This window comes from Salminus brasiliensis, chromosome 10 (assembly GCF_030463535.1).
Source record: "Salminus brasiliensis chromosome 10, fSalBra1.hap2, whole genome shotgun sequence".
NCBI classification, from domain to species: domain Eukaryota; kingdom Metazoa; phylum Chordata; class Actinopteri; order Characiformes; family Bryconidae; genus Salminus; species Salminus brasiliensis.
Window position 1 is genome coordinate 18,577,383 of NC_132887.1, and position 21,042 is coordinate 18,598,424.

At 42.5% G+C, this 21,042-nt stretch overlaps 3 protein-coding genes across 5 annotated transcripts in view; 1 reads left to right on the plus strand and 2 right to left on the minus strand.

Annotated features, from left to right (window-relative positions):
- The window catches only part of stard9 (StAR-related lipid transfer (START) domain containing 9), a 48,495-nt gene extending 42,699 nt beyond the window's left edge, over nt 1-5,796 (minus strand). For all 3 annotated transcript variants that reach the window (XM_072689580.1, XM_072689579.1, XM_072689581.1), the window contains exons 1-2: nt 5,558-5,796; nt 1,693-1,762 (exon numbers count right to left, since the gene is read on the minus strand). In XM_072689580.1, coding sequence (XP_072545681.1) covers nt 1,693-1,762; nt 5,558-5,604 — 117 coding nt within the window. In that variant the 5' untranslated portion in view covers nt 5,605-5,796. The remainder of the gene's footprint in view (nt 1-1,692; nt 1,763-5,557) is intronic.
- Nucleotides 5,797-7,228: 1,432 nt separating this feature from the next.
- Nucleotides 7,229-18,924, minus strand: cdan1 (codanin 1). The gene is made up of 28 exons (XM_072689582.1): nt 18,839-18,924; nt 17,626-18,323; nt 17,185-17,385; nt 16,883-17,070; nt 16,029-16,148; nt 15,858-15,936; nt 15,647-15,767; nt 14,662-14,771; nt 14,490-14,579; nt 14,305-14,380; nt 14,014-14,219; nt 13,657-13,789; nt 13,416-13,559; nt 13,146-13,312; nt 12,983-13,064; nt 12,798-12,887; nt 12,155-12,209; nt 11,923-12,056; nt 11,131-11,234; nt 10,857-11,006; nt 10,133-10,196; nt 9,971-10,049; nt 9,639-9,847; nt 9,050-9,157; nt 8,875-8,938; nt 8,593-8,768; nt 8,390-8,497; nt 7,229-8,278 (listed from the first exon to the last, which is right to left on the minus strand). Exons 1-28 carry the CDS (start codon nt 18,914-18,916, stop codon nt 8,186-8,188), a joined length of 3,927 nt encoding a protein of 1,308 aa, XP_072545683.1. The 5' UTR covers nt 18,917-18,924; the 3' UTR covers nt 7,229-8,185.
- A 999-nt stretch (nt 18,925-19,923) lies between these two features.
- rps6ka5 (ribosomal protein S6 kinase, polypeptide 5) overlaps nt 19,924-21,042 on the plus strand; it is a 31,789-nt gene continuing 30,670 nt past the window's right edge. The window contains exon 1 of the mRNA XM_072689584.1: nt 19,924-20,396. Within this exon, the coding sequence (XP_072545685.1) occupies nt 20,327-20,396 (70 nt within the window). The 5' untranslated portion in view covers nt 19,924-20,326. The remainder of the gene's footprint in view (nt 20,397-21,042) is intronic.

A 21,042-nucleotide genomic window follows, 5' to 3' on the forward strand; every position in this document is an offset into this window, starting at 1 on the left:
GTTTAGTAGATCTTTGATTAGGCTTTAGAGGAAAATCCTTATATTTATACAATTAGTAAAGCCAGAGCGGAACACATGCTTATTCACACATTAAAGCTGCATAACATTTTTCACAAAAGTCAGCAGCACTTTAGACATGTTCAAGGTTGATTTTCCGATATCTGTAGATAAAAAAGCGATTAATGCAGGAGATTAATTGTAATTGCAAGTCCCAACGCAGTACAAGGAAGTCTCAAATCAAGCCCTAAATCAGTATAGGCAAACCTCGAGTCGAGTCCTGAGTCAGTACAAGCAAGGCCCGAGTCAAGTCCTGAGGCAGTATGGTTAAGTCTCAAATTGTGTTTTGAGTCAGGATAGGGAAGTCTCAAGTAGAGTCCTTAGTCAGTACAGACAAGTCTCAAGTTGGTTCCTGAGGCAGTAAGGCCCAGTCTCAAGTCGAGTTTTGAGTCAGTATAGGGAAGTCTCGAGTAGAGTCCTTAGTCATTACGGACAAGTCTCAAGTTTTGTCCTGAGTCAGTACAGACAAGTCTCAAATCTTGTTCTGAGTCAGTATGGGTAAGTCTCAGGTTCAGTCCTAAGCCAGTACGGGCAAGCCTCAAGTCAAGTCATGAGTCAATGTGGGTAAATCTCTCGTTAAGTTCTAAAACGGTACCTGGAAGCCACTAGTCGAGTCCTGAGAAAATACAAGCAAGTCTCAAGTCTTTTCCTGAGTCAGTACAGGTGAGTTTTAAGCCAAGTCCTTAGTCAATATGGGAAAGTCTCAAGTCACGTTCTGACTCAGGGAGCCAGTACAGGGAGGTCTTAGGTTGAGTCCTTAGTCAGAACAGGCAAGTCTCAAGTTTTGTCCTAAGTCAGTATAGACAAGTCTCAAATCTTGTTCTGAGTCAGTATAGGTAAGTCTCAGTTCCAGTCCTAAGTCAGTACAGAAAATGTCATGTCAGCTCCTGAATCAGCACAGGTAAGTCTCACGTTTTGTCCTTAGTACACACAAGCCTCAAGTTGGGTCCTGAGTCAGTATGGGCAAGTGATTTTAAAATACTACATTTTTATCATGTAAAATGCTTACTACTAATAATTGCTCATTTATCAGGAAAGTACTTTTGGATTTTATTTTTAACTGGGTTTAAATAAAAAAAAAAAGGTGACAGCTCTAGTTACAATCTTGTGTTTCGACAGTGTTCTAACACAAATGTGCACTTTGAGGAATCTATTCTACAGTTCCTCAGTAGAAACTGACCCTTTCAGCACTCTCACACAAACATTCCAGAAATCAGGTTTAGAGTCAGAATAAAGAGGTAGGAATGCAGGTTTGCTGAATGTTTGCTGCTGCACTGTTGACCCTAACGATGTGGACTATGTGGGGAGTGTGTATGTGTAGAGAAGCATTAACGAGGTAGGGCTGATCTCTGTGTAAGTGTGGAAGGTTGAACTCAGCACACTTTCAATAAACAGCAGTGTACTCAAGCAGGAAGTGGATAATCTCCACTGTAAACTTCCCGTCGCTGAGATACCCTGAGAGTAGCATTCCGCTGCCCCTTCACTCCCCCACTGACCAGCTCTTTTAACACTGGACATGTGTAAACAGCAGACTCCTTTATCTGGCTTCATTTCAGCACATTAAAGCTACTCGATTTCTGTATTACAGCAATAAAGCGGCTTCGTTAACTCAATATGACTGAGTGCAGAACTTACCTTTACATTTTTCACTCTCACCACCTTGTCCTCCACCTGTACTGCTATTCTCCCTCCATCCACACTCTCCCTGTGGAAGGCATAAGCAACATGTTGTGATTGAAAATATCAAAAATCATATGTTTAAGTTTTAAAGTGTTAGTTGGCCAAAACTTTAGCTAACTTTATATGCACTGATGCCATGAGGCTGATAAGCTACATTAACTACATTAGCCCCATAGCTCCAGTGTAAAGGAGTGGTTAGACACCAAACATGTCCAAGATCCTTAAAAATCCTGTAAGTTCTGATAATAGTCCAAGTGCCATACACACCCATACACTGAGCAGTCAAAACATTAGTACCATCTGCCTAATACTGAGTAGATCCCACTTTTGCTGCCACAACAGATCTGACTATTCGAGGCATGGCCTTCACAAAACCTCTGCAGGTGTCTTTTGGCATCTCATACCAAGACGTTAGCAGCAGATCCTTAAGCAAGTCCTGTAAGTTGTGAGGTGGGGCTTCCATGGATCACATCAATGAGGCTTAGGTCCCCATGTTGGTAATTACTGACCACTCCTGTGAACTACTGTGAACTCCTCACAAGACCTGCCTGATGTTTTGCCGATGTTCTGACCCAGTCGTCTAGCCATTACAACTTGACCCTTATGCTTGATCATTTTTTTAACTTCAAGAACTGACTGTTCTAACCTAATATAGTCACACCTTGACAGATGCCACTTCACCTGTCAGTGGTGCTACTGTTGTGGCTGATCACTGTATGTTTTTGTGACGTGTACTGTCCCTGACAGGCAAAATGACCAATTTACAAAAATGGATCACAAGCAAAACAACTTTTGGACAAACCTCAACTTTAATGACTATCGAATGCTCATTAGCCACACATTTTACTTCAGAAGTCCCTGACTGTTAGGAAATGTATAAATGTATAAGCCTCAATATGGTGTACATGTCCAATGATACTACATTCTGTTGCATAAAACACACAGTGTACATTTAAATGATTGACTTTTTGTAGTGGAGTCAAATGGTTGCACCTCGTTTGTCCACTGAGCAAAGAAGACATAAACATCAACCCATAGGAACTTTAATGAGTCCAGTTACTAGTGGTTTATAGTATTGGACATGTACACTATTTAAGAGATGTCTTAACAGTCAGGGTTTCCTTTAAATAAATGAAAAAATACACCAACTTTTCAGTTCCTCTTTGCTGATCTTATCCAGACACAGAATCACGCCAAAACAGCGAGAGGCTCTTGGAGAGTGTTCTCCATCTGCAGCGCAGCACTCCACACTTAAGAGTAGGTCAAACAAAAACCAAAACACATCAGCCATCGACTCCATGAGCCGCACAGCTGAGGGAAAGGAGACGCACCAGTGTGTGTATGCGTGTATTTTTCTGTTGGTGTGTTGAAGAAATAAAAGGAGTAGGGACAGCTGTGTGTGCGCTCCAGATAAAACTGATGCAAGAGAGGGAAATCTGAGGCTGGCGCCAAGCTGTGTGAATCCGAACTGTGTGAATAAGGCCGACTTAAAAAATGCTCACTGAGGCCTTTGGGTCTGCAGTAGGGCCACTGTCAGATGTGGTCAACTGGGTAATGTTAAAGTAGTGGGACACAGAGCTAAAGGGCAGATATTCTACATGTTTGCCCTCCCCTGACAATTTACTCAGGATATCTGTGTTGTTTTATGTACCAAAACAGTCCCGTTTTAATCAGCTGCCCTGTATTTTGCTTCATTAAAAAAAACAAAAAACACTTTGAGCAGCAAAACTACAGAAAAGATCAATAAATATGGAAAATTCATATTTTAGTTTTACACTATGTTTTTTTTTGAGTGTCTTTAAAAGATTAAGAAACTATAGGCAAATGTTCCCTTTGTGTGTATTCATTAGTGTTAATTAAATAATAAGAGGCCATGAGGAAAACTGGCCTATGACAATTTCTCAGTAAGTCAACATCTGGCTGTCTAACTGTCTACTGTCTAAAAGAGGTCATAGCAGCTTCAATGAAGCTAACTTGGATTTTTATCCTAGGTCTGGACCCTGTCAGGACTGTTCCTATAAGCAATAAAAGCACACAAAAATGAATGATGTATTCGCTCTTTATGAAGCCTGGGGGAGTGCGGGATCTATCCAAGTAGGAAATGGTCTTCAAATGTTGAGAAATGACCCTGGCGAGGACATTTGCCCCATCAGACTGTGCCGTACCATGCAGATGTCCCTGCATCTGCCAACCCCAAAATTCAGGCCCTGCCCAAAACCTCAGCTGGCTGCCTACTCGCCACAGACACTGCTGGCCAGGCAAAAAGGAAGATTGGAAACGGAAACGGGTGTTACAAACTTGCCATGAAGTGCCACCACACTCCCAATGTCTGCCGCTAGTACAAGCACAGGCCTTCATGTTACTGACCGTAGCACAGCAGTAAGCGGCTGGTTCTTACTTCGACAAAGAAAGGAAGGAAAGAGGAACAAGAAATGGCGGGATCTGTTGTCATCTGCACACTCCGGGAAAAAAACAGTGATCATAACAATGACATCTTCATTCATAGGAACAACAGGAACAGCTCAGAGGAGATCCTTTGTTATGCACACTTTACTGGGCTGTTTAAATGTCAAGACCGGAAACAGGGAGTTGCTAGGCTGGACAGGCCTGGACAGACCAGACCAGGCACATGTTCTCTGTGTCTCGATCTGTTTAGGCCTCCTTTACCTTTCTTAACCACCATCCACTTTAGTACCCCACTCAGTCTGACCCCAACATATTGTTGTAATTTGTTTCAGGTTGGTGGGTGGGGCAGCCAGTTCTCATGGGGCTTGCTGCTACTAGAGCGGTGTTTGGCTACCTCAAGTCTGGCTTTTATTGAGACTGTTAGGGAGCTGAGGGAAAACACATTTTTTTCCATAAGTTATTAGCACAGCGTGTAATCAGGTTTGTGACGTAAGATTGCTCCATAAAAACAACATGTCTAGGCAAATACGCAGAACAGTTATAAGATCTGCCTTTTCTTTTAGTCACATTTAACCCCATGTGGGCATAGTGATAACACCACCTAAAAGTGTTGGAAGCAAAATTCTTTTAGTGAGTTACTGGGTGAATCTACAGTACTCTGTAACTCGGCTGCAGTACTATGCTTTCACACTGGATGTGCTCTCAATCAATCAAAGGGAAACTTAGGATGTGATGCCCATAAAACATCATTCCCGAAATGAATGAAACCTACCACACTCTTAAATAAAAATATATTCCTCTAAATATTATTTTTGTGCCTAGATACTTTAGGGGCTTCATGCAAATGGTGTTTTTTTTTCAGCTTAACTAATTATTTAATATAAAATAAATAGCTAGTTTGCTTGTTTTATGCTGAACTGAGACATTTTTATAGTCTTATTTTTTTTTTTAATGACAGTTTTAAAACAATATCGTAAACCGTGATCAATTATCGTTATATTTAATTTCCATATTGACACACCTATTAAAAATAAATAAATAAATAATAATAAAAAAAAGGCTAGTTGCTGGTTCACCCTAATACCCTACATCAACTAACCGTAGCAAAACAGCAAACCAAGGCTGCGTCCCAAACCGCACACTACAACCCTACACACAGGACACTACGGAACTGACTGCTAACGGCGGTGCTCGTGATTTGTCCAGTTGTTCAGTGCGGCAGTGCGCGGTTGCGGACGCAGCCCAAGTCATTTGTTTCGGTTGCGGAGTTGTGGCTGTCAGTTGAGGAGGTCCAATTCCCACACATAGCAACACCACCACCAGCAACCGACGAGTAGGCTTGTAGAGATAATACCGCAGTACCGTTAACACAGAGCGCCCGGTAATAAAGACGACCACAGCAGACGTTTCTTACCTGGAGTTCAGAGGGCGAACTCGAATCGCCACTTTCACGTTTGCCATTCGCCCGAAACAGCACGGAGGGAATCTCTGAAGTGAAATTTGAGGTTAGAGTCCATATAGCGCGATTAAGTCCCACCTCATGATCTCTTCAGCCATATTTGAACGGCGGGGATCGACTATGACAAGCCTTAAAGACCATGCCATTCATCCCCGCGTGGAGCAACCGCACAAAACACGCGCGCGACTGAGCTGCTGAAACTTCCTGCAGTCTCGAGCTCAGAGCAGCAGCCGCGGGAGGAGGAGGAGGAGGAGGAGGAAGAGGAGGAAAAGGAGGAGGGAGAGCTGTTGGCTGCAGACGTTAGAGCTGTTTTCTGCTCAAGTAAACTAGCTACTTCTCATTGCACACGGCGTTAACATCACCTTGCGCTGTGTTGGTAGAGTTGGACCATAATAACAGAATTTAATATTACAGTGTTTTCCTGATATGTAGCGGAGAGCAGTGTTAACGGTCTGTGCCCTGTGTACGATCTCCCCCTGCTGTCTGTTTATAACATTCGTGTGGGTCTATGTAGGTTCATATTTACATCACTATTATCCGACCTCTCTTTATCCCTTAGAATTAAACAGGCTGTTGAGACTGATATAGCTACACTCACCAAGCACTATTATGAAAAATGGTCCACCTGCTGTCAGTCAAGAACAGAAAGCTGAGGCTGCAGTAGGCACAAACTTACTGAAAAAAACCCCCCAAAAAAAACAAAAAACAAAAGCCTGATCTGATGAATCTCAATTTCTGTTGCTGCACACAGAGTAAGGTCAGAATTTGGGATCAATAGCATGAATCCTTGGACCCAACCTGCCTTGTGTCAACAGTCCCAGACTAGTGGAGGTGGTCTAGTGACATGGGGAATATACATATACACACACACACACACCTTCGACTAACGAGCATGACAAGGCTGAACGTGGTAGAATGGGTGTATATGAAAGTGCTGCTGGAAAGTCTGCAGGAATTGCATCATACAAGCAGAATCTCAAAGGAATGCTTGCAAAGTTTTGTGGAATCCATGCCACGAAAAACTGAGGCTGTTTCAGGAGGTAAAGGAGGCCCTACTATAGTGTTTGTAGTAAAAAAGTTCTTGGTACGTGTATACAAATGGCTTAAATAAATTGTCCGCCATTGTGTTCCTTAATTTTTCCCTACATCAACTAATGTTAGCAAGGGACAAACAAAAGGGAACACAAAGCAAGGCTGCGACCCAAAACGCACACGTCAAAACTACACATGGTACACTACTCGATTTACACCCAACAATGGTGTGATGTTACTGTTGTGGCATTTTGGAAGACAACTAGATAGCAATGCTGTACACTTGAGATCCCACTAATTAACTTATTCCATAAAAAAAAAAAAAAAAAAACATATCATAATGTACATATTACAAGGGATCATAATCCCTATATTGTGATATGTATCCTATTGCCAATACACACTTGTGGAGACTGAGTCATCTGTTTTGGCTGCGGAGTTATGGCTGCGAGACGTTTAATTCCCACGTATAGCAACACCACCAGGAACTGACAATTAGACTTGAGGAGCTAATACACAGGCCATATACAGCAGAAACATTAATAACTGTTGGAAAATCACAATAATACATTAGTAACATTTACATACCAAATTTATTATATTTCTTAAGCTTGACATTAGACATACAGTTTAAAACCAACCGATAATATTAACATTATGTCCAACATGAACCAAGAGTTCATTAAAAAAAGGCACCCATAAGCATTCAGAGCAATCAACAGCCCACAACACACAGATGCGTGTATACATGCATCTAGAGCAGCAATCAGAACATTTCCATGGGTGAAGCATAGTCACAAGAACAAATATGTGCAGGACAGCATGAGGTCAATTAACATATGGAACGATATGCCCGGTACATAACTTCTTTCTCTGTAGCAGAGGCACCTATATAGCTTTCTGATACATGAAAAAATAAACAGCCTCAATTTCCAAGCAGTAGGACTGGCTGGACCTGCTGCACTACCACACGTGTTTGGTGGGGCATTGCACTGAATACAAATTCAAAGTCCAAAGTCCAAAAGCTTTCTTCGCATTACACATTCTTAAATATCATCTGTTCAGAATATAGCAAAGTGTATCTCAATTTTCTCAATTACTAACAGCACAGATACATTTTGATAAGCAAAATGCTGCTGTTTTGAGTCTATTGTTAGAATTCTACTCTGCTTTATTACTACTACACAGGTGTGTAAAAACCAACCAATTAGATTCCACTATACTCAATCGCACAGTGACAGTGTCCAGATGTCTTTGCCAGAATCAATACTAAGTACAAGACAACACTGAAGTGGAGTGGCTGACTGGAGTCACTAAGGCTTCACTCAATGAGGGCATTTCAAAGAAAATGCACAGAACAAGTGGCACTGTTCTGGCACAACAAGTCTCAAATACTCTCCATATCTTAACGTAAATGCTTAAAACCCATTAAAAACACCCCCCCCCCACACACACACACACACACAATGGCTTCAGCTGTTCCAAGTATTTGCATTCCAATATAATGCCTGAATTCATCCCTCCTGTAGTGTATGTGGCTCCCTCTGCTGGTCATGGTGAAACCTGCAGTATGTCAGTATGTTTGACTGAAGGCACTGGTGAAGGAGAGGCCAAGGAAAGCTTCTGAAACTTCTCAATGGATTCCTAGAACAAAACAGGGAGTAACCAGGGTTCAATTTCATTTGGTGACTGAGAACATAGGTTCAACCATGTAAACACATGTATCTTGGATGTGTGCATGTATGAGTCTATTACCACAGGCCAGGACAACTCTGACAGTTTCATCCAGTGAGAGCCTACTTCATCCTCTTTTAGAAGCCCTTTCTCAATGAGCAGTGTAACCAAGATGAGGTAGTTACACCTCTGTAAAGACAGACAAAACGCAACACAGTATAGAACCTACTGTACATGGCTGTCTGTTTGATAAAAGAGTGAAATCTACTGTGATGGGTGGTCACCTGCATGTCACTGGCATGAATAATCGTAGCGAGCATAAGTTCACTGATGAGAAGGTGCAAAGGTGCAGAAGGCGTTCGAGTCCATAAGAGAACAAACTCCTCCAACAGAGGCCTAAAATCACTACATCCTCTTTTATTACTCCCAGCTGAAGACACCATGGGTAGCTCTCCCGATACTGTATAAACATACAAAACCAAACAATTCATACAAAATATGAGACCAGGACTGCTGTTTTTAAATTAGCTGAACTGCACCACATGAATCTTAATTATTTTATTTACCTAGCTTGGAAGCCAGCAGGACAGTACAACGCAACAGCATCTGCTCTGCCACTGGAGACATGAACTGCAAAGTAATCACAAGACAGAGAGTACAAGGGAATGTAATTATTAAATACATTTATGATTGTATATGAAAGTGGATAAAACATGCGAAGCAGTGATATGTTGACTGTACTTTTTTGCATCTCAGTGTCTGTCCGGCTTTATCTAGCAGGGAGCCAATTTGCTGAATTGTGAAGACCTCTTCTTCAGTTCTAGGTCCTACTGTAATGCTTAGCATCTCCTGAAACAAGCAAAAGAGTAAACACGTTGCTTTGCATAATCCAAGCATTTAGTGGACAACCAAATTAAATTTTTAACATCAACTAACACATTCCAGAACTGTCAAGCATTATGATTGCTTTGACCCCCGGGTACGGATGGCTAGGACATGGTTGGGGGTCGCCCTATGATGGGGGCCAATGCCAGTCCTGGATTTTGCAGTCTCTGGTAGGTGACTCTGGTAGATGCTCTGCTACATTAGAACCTGGACCTGGATTAGAACCCTTTTCCATAGAGGGAACTGGGTGCTGAATATCTTTTCTTAGTAAATACATACAATATCTATTACACTGTTGTTGTTTTTTAATTCCCTTTTATTCATTTTATGCATTCATACTATTTGGTTTTCAAGATTTAGCACCATCCAGTGTTTGAAACTTGCACAAATTCAGGAATTCCCAGTGGCAAACACTTTTCATAACACCCTGCATTTCTTTGTATACCTTTATCTCGACAATCACATCTGATGCCAGTGGAGCTTTGTGGGTGCAATCTGGAAGGCATGAGGACCCAGTCTCCTGGCCTGAGGAACTCTTCAGTGACTGTAGACTCTTGCCTGTTCCCTCTGCATCCATAGACTCCGTACTAGCAGGGCATGGCAGAGTCTTCATCACCCGCTCAAAACTACTTTTCCACTCCCTCTTTATGAGAGCTGAGTAAAAAAAAAACATGCACAAAGCATTTTCAGTTTCTCTCTTCAGAGATCATTGACCAGTAATTGACCATTGAACACTATCCAAGGTAAGAGTTTTAGTTTTTGTGAGTGCTTCAGTACCTGTGATGTTAGAGGAGAGCCAACTGCAGGCTTTCTCAGTAGCCAGACGGGTGGTGATGCGTTCAGCTGTTGTCAGGACCTGTAACAGAAATTAGGTCTGTCTTTGGAACCATAGGCAAAAGATGTCATTGTATAGAACAGATCATTTAGGATGCCACTCACAGTTTGAGATGTCTCCTCAGGCAGAAGGACGCTGATAGCTCTAGGAGCATTCTCACTGCAAAACCTAGTACAGGACACACACAGACACGCACACTTAACAATTTGTGCTATTTAAACATCTGCATTTTTAAACAGAGTATTTAAACATAGCATTGAAAAAGATGTTACAATTCTAATGCACGATGACATCAGAATCATATTGGTAAATATTTGATAAGCTAGACTCCAGCACTAAAATATCTGCTTTATTTATTTCATTGCATTTGTCATCCCACAGAATGTTTAATAAACATCACATTTCAGCACCTAGCAAGTTGATGGTCATCTGCGTCTCAAGACTTGCTCTACAAGACCTATGAAGGTGGCCATTAGATTTGCATTAGATTCTTTAACCCCTGTCAGTTGCAAGGTACAGCTGCTGTAAATCCCATGGGCAAACAGGTGCATACATTCCCAGCCATCCAACTAATGTAGAATAAAACCGCCCTGGTCAGACCAGCTGACCTTCCTCCAGTTGCAGTGTGTGTTCTGAGGTATCCCTCCAGTAACCAGCATAAAACAAATCTGCCACAGTTGCCCTTCAGTTGATTCTGTGTAGATGAGATACCCTTTGTTTGTCCTCCCACATCTATGAGCCTTGAACACTCAACACCCTGTTACTAGCTCTGGATTCATCCGTATAGATCTGTTCTACAACATCTTTATCCAGATCTATGCACCATACCTGGTAGCTCTTTCCAGTGCCTGCATGCCTGCATCGCAGAGTTGAGCACAGATAGAGTCATTCAGCTTGGCTGCACTAATGCCTTCTGAGCCCAAACCGTCCCTGAGGGTCTTCTCTCCCCCTCGCACTAGCTCTGACACCAGCGTTGCTCTAATTCACATGAAAACACACACAGATGCAGGAAATTACAGAATACCACCATTGGCATCAACATGTACTAATACATAAAAACACACAAAGCAGATAATATAACAGAGAGCAAAGTGACACTGACTTGATGTGTTTGACACAGTTTGATCCAACTCTCTCCGCCACAAACTCCACAGTACGTTTGAGCGAGGGAGGCTGGTTATGAAAGAAAGCCTGCTCCAGGTCCAGCTACATCAAAAAGCAAGTTTAGAGCACATTTATGGAGAATACGTAAAGATTTCAGGATCATCTAAACAGTAAGTCAGAGTGGATCTTACTAAATTCCCATTTTCTTTCTTGAGGAGGTGCAAAGCACAGTGAACAGTACTTGTGTGCATTCAAGTTATACAATCACACAGTGACATGACATGACAAATTGTCTGTGGCGTCTACGCTCGGATTTCCTTCACCTTTTACGCTCTCCTGAACTTTCACTGTGGAATCTGTCCTTGGTTTTGAGGGCATCCACCTTATGAGTCAGTCACAGGTGGCCTTTTCTTCTGGTAAATACCTCAGCTAAGCCTTTAGGGAAGTGAAGTTATATGTCCAGTCTTTGAGCCCATGAAACTAAATAGGGAATTTGTGAGGAATCTACCGTGACCTCATTTCTAAGGTCTTCCATGTAAATAGGGTGTGATTTTAATAGTGTCAAATCTTGACCTCTAGGCAGATGTTGACAATACTGACTGTGCACCACAAGGGAACCCACATTTGTAACTAGGCTTCTACTTACTACGAGACTGTACAATATGTGTCCCTTGATATTTGTAGCAATGGTGTTGTCAATTTAAGAATGTGATCTTATATCTGAAAAAGGGAACTTTTGAATTTTACTACACAACAGCTTCATTTGTAAATGTGTAAACGGCAGTATTACATGGAGTTTCTGCTGAGAGCGGGTATTTGGGGGTCCTCTGGGCTCTGCAGATGTGGGAGTGATCTTGCGGATCAAACCTCCAGCCTTGGATGCACTTCCCGACACAAAAGCAGCCAGCAGCTTGCGAAACTCCCCTGACAAAACAAAAGTAGAAATTTCCATTAACATTTTGATGCCAATTTAAACCGATGCAGTCTCTTATTTAATGTTGGTACTGAATAGTTCCACTCACCTAAATACGGGCAACAGGTATAAAGAAGCTGTTGATCCACCAAGGGGAGATTATCCTAAGAAACAATTATTCGTAACATTTAAATTGGATGCTTTACAGCAGTTTTTTTTGCATTTTTCCGAAAGTAACCAGCATTGCTCACATTATTACATGCTGAGCTGCTTTTTAAATGATCTAAAAGTGACTCAAACACATGGACAAAGGTTAAGCCTTGTCCTTTGAATGGAAAGTTATTTTTTACCATGGTACACAAGCACTTTTTTACAAAACATTCAACATCAGCCTTTATCAGGGTTTTATGCAATTGCCCCCCCCCCCCCCACCCCCATTAAACCACCCACTCACTACAACTACCCCTCTCACTTGCAATGCTCCCGGCACTAGAAGGGTGAGGACAAGCACATCCCTTCTCAGTCAGCTACTGTCTTTCCAAACTGCCGCTAATGCAACATAACTATGTCAGTGTCAGACCACTGCCAACGGCCAACGGATGCCCATGCTGAGCAGCATCACAGTGGAAGTAATGAGGTGAGAGAGCGCCAATTGTGCTCTCTCAGGTGCCGGCTGCTGTACGCTTTATAAATATACAAACACCGAATGTAACTTCAGAAGCATTATGACTAGAATAGTAGCATTTATTCACCAGTCCTTGATTGCTAGTGTGGTTCTCCAACTCCTTCAGTTCATCTTTTAGATTCATGCTAAAAAAGAGGTCCTCAGGGAACACTGGGATCTATGAGAAAGAGAAAGATTGGATAGAGAAACATTAACTCAATATTGAGTTCAATATCGACTAGAAACCTATTCGTTTAGCGCAAGGCGCCTCACCTGGAAGAGCCAGCCAAGCACAGCCACCAAGAGCATCTGATTCAGGTAGAAGTGCCCACCCCCTTTACCTAACCTCATCCTCCTGAGAGACACACACACACAGACAGCATTAGAATGCTTACAAACACACAAAATGTTGATTGCGTTTGTGTGTGTGACACACCTGTAGAACTGAAGCAGCAGGCCCAGTGCAGTCCTGTAACAGGGCAGAAACGGGCCAGTATAGTCCAGCATTGAGAGGAACTCCACCAGCCAGGGTACAGTCAGCACAGTGCGCTTCCTGTGAATGCAGCTTCTCAACACTGCACAAACATCCAGCACTGGAGCACTCTGAAGGATATACAGAGGCTGAGTCAACAATCACCTTCATCAGACTTCTAAAATAACTCCGAACTCCAAAGACTTTTCTCTTTCATGCTCGGTGGATCCATACCTTGCTGCGAAGAGTGACAGCAGCCTCCTGGATCTCTCTGGATGGGGCCTCAGAGGTCTGATAGGGCAGGAAGGAGATGAAACCTAAGAACTTTGCCAGCAGTCGAGCAACAAGAAGTACAGAAGAGAATCGCTGCTTCTCATCCTGTAGAAGAAGAAAACAAACAAACCAAGCAATGATGTACGAGTTCATTACATGCAATTTACTACAGTTCTATTCGCTCATGTCACATGGTCCCAACCTGCTGCTCCATGTCCCCGTCTCCTCCCTCTTCTCCTTCGCCTGAAGTGGCCTCGGGGCCAAGGATGGACACTTCATTTAACTGCAGCAGCTGCTGACACAAACCATCCTTCAAGTGTTGGTTCAACTGGCAGCTAGATCACAGAAGATGCGGATGAAAAGTAGTTGTTGTGCAATCAAATAAGACAAGAATTAAATTAGAACCTAATTGCTATGACTACGTTTAATGACAGCTTGTACTGGAGCTGGCAAAAAGCTTTGACAAGCCACCACTTGAGTGTCATTCGACTCTCACAATGAAGCTGACAAATGACTAATTTAATAGGACAGGAAGTAAACCAAAAGCTTGTCATCTTACCAGCTTGCTGTCTGCAGGAAGTGTCTGAAAAACTCCTGATGTCCTGGAAAAGACGGCGGAGGACAGGGTCCACTTAGAGCTTGTGGCTGGATCAGACGTTCTTGCAAGCGTTTAAGGCGTCCCAGACTGTCAGCACCCACCATTCCCAGCAGGTCAGCATCCGGAGCATCGCCGGGTGAGCCCAGAAACCTGGGGCCCTTACACATCTAGAGACAAATTTGCATGAAACATCTGTTGCCCTTCAATATAATCCAAATCATGCAAACGTAAGAAGAACCCACTGTGGCCTACCTGGACCAGCTGCTTCTGGAAAAGCCTGGCAAAATGGCAGTGGTTCCCTGCTGAGGTCAGCTGGCTTACCATTGCCCTGTATAGGAGGACAGGTCAAGAGAAGTGAACATTTAATAAAAAAATAAAAAGAAAAGATTTTTCCAGTAGAATTATTAATCTACAGACAAAGGAAACTCTATATTTACCTGACTCTGTTGCCTAGTGCCACCTCAAACTCCCATCCAGGCTCTTTATGATAATCTTCCCACTCTCTCAGCAACTCGTAAAATATGTCCCTGTACAGGCACAAAGCATTCCACCATTACGATTGCTCATGTACAGCACACACAGAGACTGATTTCCAGTACAGTACATTACCTCTGCTTCTTAAAGATGTGAAAGGCCTTGTCACTGCTGAAGTTTGTGCGGTTGTCAGTAGCTGGCTGGAATGGTACTGAGTGAATGAAGGTGGGAACATCTGGGAGAACCTACGGAGCAATGTAGACAAAAGGCAGTATATTAAATAAAAAGTATATTATATTAAACAGGGCAAGGTAAGGTGGTGGCAGAGGAAAGGAAGATCACTAAGATAGGTTTAGTGTTAGTTGTTGATAACACTCTTAACATGGCTGTTGCTGCTTAGCAGGGTAAATTCCTGTGAAACGCTATGCTCACATGCTAGGCCTGGCCTCTCGGCGAGCACTCAAGTTGGCCACTGTGTCAAGGCTACTAGGCAGGGTAAGACGTATTACTGCGTTTTTCCACCACTGCCCCACTCAAAACCTTCCAGTTGACTTCCAGCCACATAGTTTCCATTTGTTTTATTAATATAAATATTAAAAGCAAATCAATTATGGTTAATTAAAAATAATAATAATAAAAAGTCAGTGAGAAATTTTTTTTTTATAAAAAGTAAATAATTTTCATTTTTAATCACACTGCAGTCCACCATAATCAAATCATAATCAAATCAAATTAGAAGGTCCCTAGACCCCTGTGTTACACTTTATAATGTTTTATTTGTAAATGTATTTTAGGACACTGTTTTTTTTCTATAAATGTACTGACACTTTTTTAACTTTTTTTAACATCTTCATTGTAGCTGATATAAGAACGGGTATTTTATATATATATATATATATATATATACACATATTTAATTACATTTAAAGTCTTTACAAAACATGTGTTTAGAAATACATGTGAGAATTGTTACCTCATACCTAATTGTTCAAAGCCAAAGACACCCTGATTCCCATTTAATCAAGAATTGAGAATTTAATATTAAGCTTATCTACTTAAGATACAATAGAAACAAGAAAGTACTATTTGAAACACTTGTTATTGTCAGTGGGTTGCATACCTTCGCTGTGCAGGTGTCTTGAGCTTGCACCAGAAGATCTCGCAGGCCTGGAGAGAAAACCCCCACCCTTTCATTCTCCGCCAGGAGGCGCAGAGTGCAGCGATCCAGGTGTGAGAGCAGCCTGAGAGACAGCAGGCAAACCAGGGTCAGTGCAGATACAAGAGGGGAGAACAATTGGTACTCAGAATGAGTAGAACATAAAAAGACTCACGTAAACTGATTCTCCAGAACTTGCACTGCAAAATATACACAGTTGTGGACATTTCCAAGATATGCTCTCTCCAGGGCATCTGTAAAATCACATTGGTGAGAAGAGGGAAGGCTGAAAACAAGTTGTGGCAAAAATGGATGATTAATAAAAACATGATAGTGGTACAATAACCTGTTTTTCCCCCACACACACTGGGATCCTGTTCCATGGCATCCGCTGTTGACACACTTCGTGTGGTGAGCAACTGTAGCACAAAGAACACCTCCAGGAACACACAGGGCACCAGGTTCTCTAAAATGACCACAATCCATACAAAATGGCTGTCAATCATAAAAGCACAAAAATTATCTATTTAAAATCATTAGTGAGGAACTAAGAAAAGGAGATCAGCACAGTTCGGTGATTACCCTGCTCTAACACACCTACCAAATCTGGCAATTAGACCCAGGACCGGACTTCCCCACCCCGACCTAAATAAGTCTTTAATGTATAGTTTAGTGGTATAATAAAACTGTACACAATTTCCCCTCCTACCCCAAGCCCAGTCTAGCAGTTTGGCACTTTTGTCGCCCTACAGTTATGAGGCTAATTAGGGAAACAGTAACGAGAACACAAGGACTTACTTGTGGTTTCTGAAACTGTAAAAAAGTTATTAATAAAATCAGTAGTATCAGCTAAAGTGATTAAAATAAGTCAATTTCTTTATTTTAGCTAATTTCCTGGGAAATAAATACAATTTCAGAAAATTGAAATAGTAGTAGTCGTTTAAGCCATTGTGATATAAAGATATCTGGATATACTTTATGCTCAAGTTTTGTTTTGTTATTCAGCACATTTTTAAAGAAATTAGGAACTACTAAAAATACTGATTTAGCTACTTGTGGTTGCTCTGAACCCACAATCTTGTCTTACCTTGGTAAAAATGTAGGTGAAAACAAGTAAAAAAAAAAACAAGTAACACACACTTTTCAACTATCTCTTGAATGTTACTATGTTGTTCTACTGCCCCCCTGGTGGTCTCTCACCTGAAATGCAGGCACAGTAGAGCTTGGCTAATAGGTTAAGCTCTAGTGCATGAGTCACTTTGGCAGGGTCAGGGCCAGGTGCCTGGGGATCTGGAGTTGCCTTAGAGCCTGGTCTCACTGGTCTGGTGGGGGTGCAAACTCCTGGGGTGGGCTTTGAAGGGGAGCTTGTCTGCTGTGCAAGTTTGGACCTGAAAGACAACTGATGAAGTTGAAATATGATACAGCAACAAACAACAGAGAATAAAGAAACAAGGAAATACATTTGGGATATTAACAAATGTATTCACAAGTTGCCTGCATACCTTTCTCTCTTTAGGAGCTCCCTCTCCTCCTGCAGACAGAGGGGACTCACAGCATTTGGTCCCGCCCCCATGGACTCTGGAATGGAAGGAGGACTGCAGGGCTGGCTGAGGGGTGTAGAGGTGAAGCAACTCTTGGGTTTGGAGTTGGGTCGTTCCGTACTGACTGGTGTCGGGTTGATACGCCGGGATGGTTTGGTTGCTCTGGAGAATAAAGATTGAAATAACATCGGACATGTTAAATACCATGCTAGTGATATACTGACATCATACTTTAACTCGAACTTGCCATTAAATAAGCGGTTTAGCGGTTCAATCTGCTGTAATACCTGCATGTACTGCATATACTGTACATTTCTTAACTTAAAGTAGATAAAAGTTAAATGTAATTAAATACAAAAACAAACTGAGGGAAATTAGTTTTTAGAAAAACAAATTACTCACATAGGTGAGGCATGGGCTGCACCCACTGGGGGAAAGTCCTCCAAATTGTTAAAGTTGAGTTCTACTTGTGTGGGAGGTGACACTGGCTCGCTTATCTTCCCTCCACCCCTTCCCTTCCTCCCTGCACTATCCCACCGGCAAACCTCCTCCAACTGGCCACTACGAGTTCCCATCTGTCTGCTTGTTGCAGACGCTCCAAATGGCCCACTCCTCCTGCGCCCTCGATGCTGCTGTAAGGTGGGGCTGGGCTGGGTCTCTGGGGGTGAAGTCATGAAGTCAGCAAGACAGTGGCGCTGGGCAGATCGGCGTTCGGAAGGCGTGTACCTAGGGGCAGGACTCCATCCTGAACTGAATGACGGGCTACTAAAATGACTGATGCCAGTAAGGCCATGAGAGCCATTCAGCGGAGTGTCCAGCTCATTTGGGTTGTCCCCCACCTGGGACGTGTTGGTAGCAGGAGAGAAGAGCTGGACTCGGCTGGCGCTGCGGGATCCTTGCCCTGTTGATGGCCTGTTTCCTCTGCGTTCACTTGAGGATCCCTGGGCCCTGAGAGGCCTGCTGGCACTGGGTGTTTTGGCAGGGGTAGCAGGGCCATGGGTCAAAGTGTTACTGCTCTGGTCCCTCAAGAAATTCAGGAGAAAAGGCACAAACTCTTGCTTTCTAACTTTTAGCTCTTGGTCATCATCTTTACACTCCTCCTGTGAGAGAAAAGTTAACTTTGAGTTTGTGCAAGAACATATTATCAGACATATCATGCAATACAGAGTAGCGTGAGAGCTTTAGAAATAACTAATTGTAAAAATACAACAACAAGATGAAAAAGAAGCCAGAACTAGAACTTTAGAAAGAACTTAGCTAGTGTTGACTGAGCTGCAAGGCAATGCAATAATAATAACATTTGTTTGTGTCAAAACAGTAATCATAATTGTTTCACAAAAGTAAAAAGTGGTCTAACTACCTAGCTAAAATAGCATCTCTTAAAGTAGCTACCTTTTTTTGGTGAAATTAGCTTATTTCTGTCAGGAGGCAACGTACTTCTCACCCCATTAGCTGTAGCTCGGCTAGTGCTAGCTAGAAAAGGAGTTGCTTATCACTCGCCTAAGTTGAGAACTAAAACTACTCTTTTTTCCTTCTTATGTCATGACAACACAATCTCGCTATCTCAAAAATAAGGTACTAGTTACCGCAATCAAATACAATACCATCTTCTTACATTTTGTCCTCTCAGCCAGTTTAAGGCCCTGTTTAACTCCACTTCACTCTGGAGCAGCGATTCCAAAAGAGCCGCCATTCTGTAACTCGCTGCGCCGAGATGCTAGAAACAAGGAGAGCGATGTCAATAACAAATGAGAGTCTTCAAAATAAAAGTCCATGTTTCTACTCAATGGCTGATTTCTGCAGTAATTATTTCTACTCTTTCGTTCAGCAGTGCTGAATGTTGTTTATGTAGGCAAAGGGAAAAAAAAGGACAGAACATCATAACCAACGTATTTTGAGCACTAAAGGATGACTTTTAAGGATCAAGGATCAAATTTGCGGTGGTACCAGAGTCGGTTTACGATTTATAGCTATATCAGCTCTACAAGTTCTTTAGTGGTGCTTTAGGACTAGAGAACAGCTGTGTCCTAATTTACTATAGAAAGTTAGGTGTGAAATTAACTAAAACATGTCTTTGCAAATTCACATACCACAATGAATGTATCATATAACATGATTTATAATATATCGATTTAATACCTACAGTGAAATAAATTAAAAAAGTGAAAAGTTACAAATAGAAAATCCTCAGCAGAGAACACACTTGTACACATGCCATTGCAGAATTAAAGTTTATGTAATAACACAATAAATACAATAGTATTTTAGTATATATGTATTTTTTGTGTATTCCGAAATTAAATAGTAATTATTCACTAAAACATGAAAAAAATGCTTACATTTATTTTCTCAATTCACTTATTTTCACTTAATTTGTAATTTGACCCAAACCTTTGCATTAGGCTGTATCTTGCCATCTTCTACATCGCTAAATATAAATAATAATTACATAATAAACACATCTCTGAGAAAACGAGGTACTGTTTCAGATTTAATTAGCTAGCTAGTTAAAAAGTTTCAACGCTTGGTTCTGGTCAGAATCTCCTAATTTGTGCCTAGCCATCAGCACTGAAGGGCGAATGATCTTCTACCACCTGAAGTAGTTTGACTAGTTTTAGCGCGCTCTGGGACTTTTAGCCAGCTCCTGCGCTAACCTTCATTATCACGGCGAAACATGCAATACTGTTTTGACATGAGCTCAGGCAGAACCTGGAGGAAGAGCCTGTAATGACAGAGCAGGGTCCACTACAGGAGCTGTAGTTTGGGGGTTTCGCCCAACAACTTCAATAGGCGTTTCTGCTGGGGGGCTTGGTCGGTGCGTGTAGGTGCATTATTATTATTTCCACGGGCAGAGCTGTGTCCTGCTGCTCGTATCGGTAGTGCAGTGACAGCGGAGTAAGCGCGGCGTCCCAACCCCGTCCTTCGCTTTTCGAGTATGCAGTCATTGTACGCGCCTTTCCCAGCTCCCGTTTGCCCTCACCGTTTAGTTGTAGCGCGGTTTATGGATTAGTGCGAGTCGCCGATTTCGTTATTTCAAGCCGCGGAACTGCAATTCAGCTACTACGCCTGCTGCTAGCGAGGAGCCGTGGCTGGCACTCCGAAAATGCCGTCTTCGAAGGACGGCTTACCGGGAGAAGGTGACCTGGTTACTGTGAAACATGAGCTTACGAACGGTAAGTTAATCAGACATATCTGAGCCTTGACCGATAACAACATAGCGAGCGAGCTAGCGAAGTCACACGGCTTGGCGGTCAGTTTACTTGCTAGCTGAGTTAGCGTTGGCGCGAGCTAGCTGGAACCGCCATCGGAACTGTCATGAGCGGGGCGGGCAGGCTGCACATGTACGGGCTTAATAACATGGTAGTACGCTCTCGGGCTTCGGCTCGGCTTGGCAGCTGCTTTGTCATTCGTGTTGGATGACATTTACGCTTTTGTGAGAGCAATTGTTAGGGCTGCTGTTGGTATAATTGCAGTATTCAGGCCTAGCTCGGAAGAGCGAGTGGAAGGCACTGTCTCCGTCTTCGGGTGTCAGTCAGGGGCTCTTGAGGACCAGCTGCTGTGTTGGTTTACTGGATAAGTGTGAACTAGTTAGCTAGTGCTGCAGTTTTGCTGCATATTTGCTTAGTTCATGCAAATAATTTACTGAGTCGTATAATCCCTGTCAGCTCACTGCGGCTTTCTACCAGCGAAACTTTTCCCAGTAACACCAGTAGCTCTCTAAAGGCAGCTAGCTAACTATTACCCCACGGGGCCTCGCCTTGCTTCAGTAGGCTGCACCTCCAGTCCGCCTTTCAGGCGCCTGTCAGACCTCCCAGACCC